Source organism: Musca vetustissima, unplaced genomic scaffold, assembly GCF_032173495.1.
Source record: "Musca vetustissima isolate MV318-11 ecotype Yass unplaced genomic scaffold, APGP_CSIRO_Mvet_v1 utg15036, whole genome shotgun sequence".
In the NCBI taxonomy this organism is placed as follows: domain Eukaryota; kingdom Metazoa; phylum Arthropoda; class Insecta; order Diptera; family Muscidae; genus Musca; species Musca vetustissima.
In genome coordinates, this window is record NW_026877226.1 from 1,524 (window position 1) to 10,835 (window position 9,312).

Here is a 9,312-nt window from a genome sequence, read left to right on the forward strand (position 1 = left end):
GGCAATATTTCGTGATATTTGCACACTCTTGCCCGATTAGAGGTCTACAGCACACCTTCCTTACATTGACATATATTCCGAATATTACTAATAGTCGGTACAGTCCAAAAATTAATTTTAAAAAAATCCACGCCTTTGTTAAGGCCTCCAAAATTTAGTTTTAAACCAGTGAGCGGAGCAGTATAGTCAGACGGGACCGACCATACGATACCCTACACAACTACCACGGAACTCTAACTTTCTGCGGATGTTTATTTCGAGCCTAGACAATATTTCGTGACCGATTAGAGATCAAACGAACCTCTTCCTTACATATTATTAGAATATTCCCAATATTCAGTACAGCCCTTCTAATTACTTGTCCAGGTTCCCTTCACCGTGGGTTGTATTGTGATGTTCGGCTTTCAATTGTGATCTATAGATCGACTCGAAAAATCACAAAAAAATAAATTTACGGTCAATTCATCACAAAAATTTTATCTGATCATCACCGAAAATTATGGGCATTGTCCTTGACCATAACTGGATCCTCATGGAAACTTTCAAAGCGATCAGCGCTATATTTCCGCCCTCTAGAGTGGTAATGGGTTACTAATATATGTATACGCAAGTACCCCTAAATATTTAAGTGCAACTCCCACATCCGGGTACATTCGACAATATAATTGGTATCAATTTAAAGGTCAACCACTCCTCTTGGATATACTATCAACTTCTCGGGTCTATGTCCTTCAGCAGTAAATATATACGCCATAGAATACCAATTTTGTAATTTTAAACACAAAAGTCAGGGTCCATTTGACCCGCTAAATAATGACCGATCTTTATGAAAACAGGCATGCTTATTCTTTGCCCAGAGCCCCTTATCCAAAAACTATAGGGGTCTTCATTGGCCAGAACCCATCCTACATGCAAAATTTCGTGAAAATTGGTCGATAACTGTGCCCTGTATCGTGTTTACAAATTATAATGGAAAGACAGACAGACGGACGGACTCTAGACCGACTCCGCTAGTCGAGATATGACGATCGGTATACTTAAAGGTGGGTCCAGGACCAATATTTCACGGCGTTACAAACTCTTGGGGCTGCACAAGCTATAATACCCTGACAACATAGTTGTCTGTAGGGTATAAAAATCCGTAGCTTTGGTAAGGGCTCAAAAATATGTTTTAAAAAATCCGTAGCTTTGGTAAGACCTCAAAAAATAATCAAAAAAAAAAAAAAAACAAAATCCATAGCTTTTGTAAGGCCTTAAAAAATCCGTAGCTGTGGTAAGGCCACAAAAATATATTTTTGAAATCCGTAGCATTGGATAGGCCTCGTTAATTTTTTTTTTTTTTTTTTTGATACGCTAAATATTGACTGATCTTTATCAAAAGCTTATTCTTTGGCCCGATCCCCTTCTCCGTGTAAAATTTCGCGATGTTTGGGCCATAACTGCAGCCTTGGTGCATTTCATCCCCTAAATTTTAACCAATCTTTACGAAAAGCAATAGGGGTCTTCATTGGCCAGAACCCATCCTACATGCAAAATTTCGTGAAGATTGGTCCATAACTGTGGCCTGTATCGTGTTTACAAATTATAATGGACAGACAGACGGACGGATGGACACACATGTCTAGATCGACTCAGCTAGTCGAGATATGACGATCGGTATACTTAAAGGTGGGTCCAGGACCAATATTTCACGGCGTTACAAACTCTTGGGGCTGCACAAGCTATAATACCCTGACAACATAGTTGTGTAGGGTATAAAAATCCGTAGCTTTGGTAAGACCTCAAAAAATAATTAAAAAAAAATACGTAGCTTTGGTAAGACCTCAAAAGTATTTTGTAAAAAATCCGTAGCTTTGGAAAGGTCTCGTAAAATAATTTTTAAACAATCCAGGCCTTTGTGGATGTCTCAAAAATATTTTTTTAAAAAATCCCCGCCACGTTGAGGGTCCTCAAAAAAATTTCCACTGCCTTCGCCTCAGAAATACTTGACACAATGTCTGTCACAATGAAAAGAAAATTCGCCAGCGAACAATACCAACAAATTATTCAAACCTCTAATCGTGTAGTTGTTGTTGTTGCTTTTTGTTGTCATAGTTGTAGTTGTTGACTCTGTAGTGGTAGTAGTGGCTTGTTCTTTGTCAATTGTGCCAACAATTGCCGGTTATGTCGAACAACAACTTCACACAAAAAAATGTAACCCAACAACATGGCAACGTAAGCTATAGAATAACCATAAAAACAACAACAACGACAAATTTTGTTGTTGTTGTAGCGAAAAAAAATACCTCAGCAGATAAATACTTGGAAGCATGCAAGTCGCAACGACAAAGGCATGAGGTGTTATAAATTTATAGACTGAGCGGATGGGCCCTTCTACTGCTCGAAAGTGGTGGGTTGTACAAGGGGAGGGGGTGGAGGTGCTTAAGGCATACCAACGAACCAGTCAACCAGCTAGTTTCGCTTTTTTCCACTCTCTCTCAGACATACACAGAGCGCACAAAAAAAAGGAAAAGCCCTTAAACCCAGAGGTCAATAGCCTAAAAGTATGCTTCTGCCGCTGGTTTTTTTGTTTAGAATGAAAATGAATGAGTGTGTGTGTGTGTGCCATTCATTCATACACAAGAAATTGTAACTGTTGTTAGTTAGCTAGTTCACATATATAGAATTTTATTTTGTGATTTTTTTCTTTTCTTCAAGTGGCAAATTGTGTCTGCGATTGTTGGGCTTGAGGCCCATCAAAGAAGGTTGGAATGAAGGGGGCCAGGGTGCCAGGGAGGGGTTCCATAATATATGGCCCCGGCAATTTTCTATTGAAATTAATTTGCTGCCTCAGTGTCAGTCCTTTTGTTCGCAGTACTTAGCTTTGTATTATCCACCATTCATTGTGTATTCCTTTTGCTGTTGTCTACTTTTAGGCGCCATTCAACAGATGACCAAGATTTCGATTTAATCTCGAATGTAAGCGGTTCATATAAGCGGGATAATTTTATATTTCGCATATGGAATTTTAAGAGGAAGGTAAGTGAAAACCAAAGCCAAAAATTCCTCGTCCGATCCTCCTTTAAATTTTGAAATTTTTTTTTTTTTCAGAAAAAATCTTCACACATTTTGGACAAATTTTGGCAGCATCAGGATACCACCTATGCCAAACTAAGCAATGGGAATAATGGAGAAAGGTAAGGAACTCACAAAAAAATAATGTTAAACCATTAAGAAAAGCAGTAAAATCAGACGGGCCGACTATATGATACCCTTCACCACTTTGGGTATATTTTACATATGTCTCCTAACAGACTCCGCCTTTTCGCAAGAACATTGACATGATATAATATATCTAAATCTGAACCGATTTTTACGATGCTTAGCAAACATCATTCTAGACTCAATTCAGTACGCGATGACAAATTTCGTGCAAATCGATAGATATATTGGGACTTTATGCACCATTTACTTAAGATCGGACAAAGTTGTAGCTTATGCGGACGACGTGGTGATATTGATTTCCGGAAATTTCCGTCTACAATCTCGGAGCTTATGCAAAGAGCCTTACTGACGCTGTCGCGCTGGACCAGGGCAAATGGTCTTGGTGTAAATCCAACGAAGACGGAACTGGTAATGTTCACTAGGAAGCGTAAGGTCGGCGTTGATGGAACAAACATCAACACTGGATGGAGAGCAACTTCATCTATTTCCCGAAGCAAAGTACCTCGCACAATCCTGGACTGTCAACTACGATGGAAAAGCAACGTTGAGGAGCGGGCGAAGAGAGAGATGATTGCACTCTATGCATGCAAGAACTCCATTGGGAAAAGATGGGGGCCAATAAACATCGAATATACACTGGCTGTATAACACTGTAGTGAGGCCCATCTTGTCCTATGGTTCTCTTGTTTGGTTGAACTGTCTGAGCCTCATGTCGACATACAGTAAATTAGACAAGATACAAAGAGCCGCGATTTTAGTTACAGGAGCCAGAAGGAGTACGCCACAAGCAGCTCTGAACCAAATGCTGTACTTCAAGCCTCTGGGCCTCAGCATTAATTGTCAGACGGCGCGTAGCGCCCTAAAGCTGCATGAACAAAACTATGGCGGAACTGTACCATTGGGCATGGTAGTATTCTGAATGAACCAGGTATGGCATTAGACCAACGCGCTAAACTAAGCGACTATATATCACCAATCCTGAGATTTGACGATGTAGATATCGTTATTCCTGACTGGAAACGAAGTAACCCTCCTCGGGACGGTCTGGCCTTCTATACAGACGGATCCAAGATGGAAGAAGATAGGTGAGGCCTTGAATTAACCTACAAGCTGGATTGCAACTGTAGTGTTTTCCAAGCTGAAATCTTCGCGATCTGGAAGGCAGCGGAATTGATAAAAAGTCTGGTTGCTGAGGTCGCTGAACCGTTGACTATCTTTGTGGATAGTCAAGCGGCTCTTAAAGCCATCAAATCTTGTTATATCAAATCCGAAGCCGTCCTCAAGTGTAGAGCAGCTCTGGAAGAACTTACCTATAGCTATCGGTTGTGTTGGGTACCAGGACATTGTGAAATCTTGGGCAATGAAAGAGCGGACGAACTAGCTAGACGAGGATCTCACTCCACCGATCTAGAAACTGATGACTCAATCAAACCACCCATATGTCTTTTTTATCGGAACTTTGAGGCATTCTTTGACGAAATAGCCTGTGAACTTTGGTACAACGAACCTAGGTGCAACGTGTCAAGATCCATTTGGCCGACTCTGTCTACCAAAAGAACGCACTCACTGTTGAACCTGAGCAAAGCTGAAATTAGAGTGATGACGGGAATCATCACTGGTCACTGCAACATCAGGGCTTTTACTAGTAAATGGGATCTTGATGCAATTGATTACTGTAGACTCTGCGTTGACGAGGAGGAGACGGAGACAATTGAGCATCTCCTGTGTCATTGCCCAGTCCTGGCTTACAGGCGGCACAGGCAAGTGGGTGCTCATTTTCTACCGAGTCTCAGCTTCTTTCCAACAACCGAACCTGCTCTAATCTACAGCATAATTAGAAACATAAAGAGGTTGTATGTTCCAACCTTGACACATAACACATCTTCTGTCTGACTCATAGAGCCATCGACCTTCATTCTTCTTTCACTTATTTATGTAAGATTCTCAACTCTCCTTGAATTCACTAATCTTCTCTCCCCTACAGATCTGTCTTTGTCTCTTCTCTTCAACGTATCTCTTCTTGTGAATGATCACAACGGACCTAACCGGTCTCAGAGTGCTGCAGCCACATACATTAAATCGGACGAAACTATATATGGGAGCTATATCTAAATCCGGACCGATTTTCACGAAACTTAACAGACATCACTTTATGCTCAATTCAGTACCTTATGCCAAATTTCGTGCAAATCGAAAGATATATAAGAACTTTGGTGCGTCATCTACAATAAATCGGACGAAAATATATGTGGAAGCTATATCGAAATCTGAACCGATTTTTTCCCAATTTCAACAGGGTTCGTTCTTGAGCTGTGCCAAATTTCATCCAATTCGGATTATAAATGCGACCTGATTTTTTTTAAAATTTTACACCAACAGACGGACAGACGGATGGACATGCATAAATCGACTCCGAAAGTGATTCTATGCATATTCTCAAAAGGAACTATGGGTCTATTTCGTTTCCTTTTGTCTGTTACAAACATATACACAAAGACCTCGGAAAAAATGATTTAAAAAATCCACGCCTTATGTAGACCTCGGAAAAAATGATTTAAAAAATCCACGCCTTATGTAGACCTCGGAAAAAATGATTTAAAAAATCCACGCCTTATGTAGACCTCGGAAAAAATGATTTAAAAAATCCACGCCTTATGTAGACCTCGGAAAAAATGATTTAAAAAATCCACGCCTTATGTAGACCTCGGAAAAAATGATTTAAAAAATCCACGCCTTATGTAGACCTCGGAAAAAATGATTTAAAAAATCCACGCCTTATGTAGACCTCGGAAAAAATGATTTAAAAAATCCACGCCTTATGTAGACCTCGGAAAAAATGATTTAAAAAATCCACGCCTTATGTAGACCTCGGAAAAAATGATTTAAAAAATCCACGCCTTATGTAGACCTCGGAAAAAATGATTTAAAAAATCCACGCCTTATGTAGACCTCGGAAAAAATGATTTAAAAAATCCACGCCTTATGTAGACCTCGGAAAAAATGATTTAAAAAATCCACGCCTTATGTAGACCTCGGAAAAAATGATTTAAAAAATCCACGCCTTATGTAGACCTCGGAAAAAATGATTTAAAAAATCCACGCCTTATGTAGACCTCGGAAAAAATGATTTAAAAAATCCACGCCTTATGTAGACCTCGGAAAAAATGATTTAAAAAATCCACGCCTTATGTAGACCTCGGAAAAAATGATTTAAAAAATCCACGCCTTATGTAGACCTCGGAAAAAATGATTTAAAAAAATCCACTCCTGTTTGTAGAGCCCAAAAATAATTTTTATAATTTTTATTTTTTTCTTCCAGTTTCTCCGACATCCAGCTACAAAATCTAGATGTCACCAATCTCCTCATAACCACAGGCCACACCAAAGAATCTTCTGTCAACTATATACCCAGTCGAGTACCCAGTTCCCGGGCCAGTTCCTCTTTGGATCTGGAATGGGAACATGAATATAGTCAAATGCGCCACTATCAACAGCACATGATTAAGCAGCGGACCCAAATGTTGCAGACCTATCAACAGCTACAAATGATGGACTCAAAACCCTGTGATGAAACCTCAGCCGATGAATCGTGGCATTATGTCAGTCACGGTGGAGGAGGGGGAGGAGGTGTAGGCGATAGCCTAGCGGCGGATGAAGAAGAGGATCAATTAAATTCCATGGCTTCCATGTCATCAATGGCTGAGTTGCCTAGTGAGGCGGAGATAGAACTGGCCGCCCGGCAACGTTCCCACAAAACGAAAGATTCTCAACGTTCCGGAGAGCGTCGGGCTCTGCTACGTTCCAATTCACGTCTTCAGCGTTCCATAACTCGTAATAGCTCTCACAACTCCTGGTCCCATATTTCCACTCCGGAATCTCTAGAATGGGATGTTGATGAGGAACAACAACGACAGCTCCATGTCGAAGATGATAATTTAGATCATGAGACCCTAAAGCTGCTGCATCAAATTGAACAGTTGAAAAATCGAGTACTCTATGAAACCGGAGAGGGTCTCTATGCCGATCCAGAGGAGAGTTTTATGACGACGGCAATTAGTAACTATCGGCTCAATAATATGAATGTGACAGCATCAGCCAGAACGACAGGTGGTGCGGTTGAAAATTCCACAGCCCTGTTTCACCTGGGTGACAGTGATGGCGAAAATGGCAATTACAGATGATTTGTGGCAATACGAAATTTAATTTAAAAAAATAATTCAACCGAAATTTTAATTTACTAGTTATGGATTCCACTGGGGGATGGGGTCTCTAAGGCCCCACCCCCTTAGTCCTTGGGAAATATGAAGAAAATATAATTATGTTATAGTAATCTGCAGTCTAGGTGATAATATGTAGGTGTCTAGGATAATTGTACCCTTCCTTAAAAAATACAAAAACAAAATCGATAACAATTACAACAACAACAAATACATAAACAAGTGCCTCGTTTTAGAACACACACTCACACACACACAATGTTACACTGAGAGAAAAAAATATAAAAAATGTTAATTAAAGAAAAAAATAACAAAACCCTAGCCTATGAATCTACAAGAAATTAAAAAACACAAACGGAACAGAGGTGGGGAGCAGGGTAGATCTTTTCAAAAAATAATTTTTAAAAAATCCATGCCTGGTTTAAGGTCCCCAAAAATAATTTTTAAATCACTAAGGAAAGTTCAAAAGTCGAGCGGGGCCGACTATATGATAACCTTCACCACTATGTATGCTATGCCAAATTTCGTGCAAATAAAAAAAAAACGATTTTCACGAAACTTAGCACACATCATTCTAGACTCAATTAAGTGCGCTGTGCCAACTTTCGTGCAATTCGAGAGATATATAGGGGCTGTGGTACACTACATGCGTAAAATCGGACGAAAATATATATGGGAGCTATATCCAAATCTGAACCGATTTTCACGAAATTTAACACACATCGTTCTGGACCTTATTCAGTACGCTATGCCAAATTTCGTGCAAATCGAAGGACATTGGTGCACCGTTTACATAAAATCGGCCGAAACTATATATGGGAGCTATAACTAAATCTGAACGGATTTTCACGAAATTTAACACACATCGTTCTAGACTTAATTCAGTACGCTGTGGCAAATTTCGTGCAAATCGAAGGATATGTAGAGCCTTTCGTACACCATTTACATAAAATCGGACGAAAATATATATGGGAGCTATATCCAAATCTGAACCGATTTTCACGAAATTTAACACACATCGTTCTGGACCTTATTCAGTACGCTGTGCAAAATTTCGTGCAATTCGAGATATATATAGGGACTTTGGTGCACCATTTACCTTATATCGGACGAAAATATATTTGGAACCTATATCTAAATTTGACCCGATTTTCAGGAAACTTAGCACACATCATTCTAGGCTTAATTCAGTACGCTATGCCAAATTTCATGCAAATCGAAGGATATGTAGAGACTTCCATTTACATAAAATCGGACGAAAATATATATGGGAGCTATATCTAAATCTGAACCGATTTTTACGAAATTTAACACACATCGTTCTGGACCTTATTCAGTACCCTATGCCAAATTTTGTGCAAATCGAAGGATATATAGAGACTTCTGTGTACCATTTACATAAAATCGGATGAAAATATATATGGGAACTATATCTAAATCTGAACCGATTTTCATGAAATTTAACACACATCGTTCTGGACCTTATTCAGTACGCTTTGCCAAGTTTCGTGCAAGTCGAAGGATATATAAAGACTTGGGTGCACTATTTACCTCAAATCGGACGAAAATATATATGGGAGCTATATCTAAATCTGAACCGATTTTCACGAAATTTAAAACACATCGTTCTAGACTTAATTTAGTTCGCTGTGCCAAGTTTCGTGCAAATCGAAGGATATATAGAGACTTCCGTGCACCATTTACGTAAAATCGGACGAAAATATTTATGGGAGCTATATCTAAATCTGAACAGATTTTCACGAAATTTAACATACATCGTTCTGGACCTTGTTCAGTACTCTGTGCCAAATTTCATGCAAATAGAAGGATATCTAGGGACTTCCGTGCACCATTAACCTTAAATCGGACGAAGATATATTTGGAAGCTATA

At 39.4% G+C, this 9,312-nt stretch overlaps 1 protein-coding gene across 1 annotated transcript; it reads left to right on the forward strand.

The window, feature by feature from the left end:
• The first annotated feature begins 2,206 nt into the window (after nucleotides 1–2,206).
• LOC133321817 (uncharacterized) lies at nucleotides 2,207–7,385 on the forward strand. The gene is made up of 5 exons (XM_061530889.1): nucleotides 2,207–2,214; nucleotides 2,916–3,018; nucleotides 3,091–3,176; nucleotides 6,524–6,813; nucleotides 6,862–7,385. Exons 1-5 carry the CDS (start codon nucleotides 2,207–2,209, stop codon nucleotides 7,383–7,385), a joined length of 1,011 nt encoding a protein of 336 aa, XP_061386873.1.
• The last annotated feature ends 1,927 nt before the right edge of the window (nucleotides 7,386–9,312 follow it).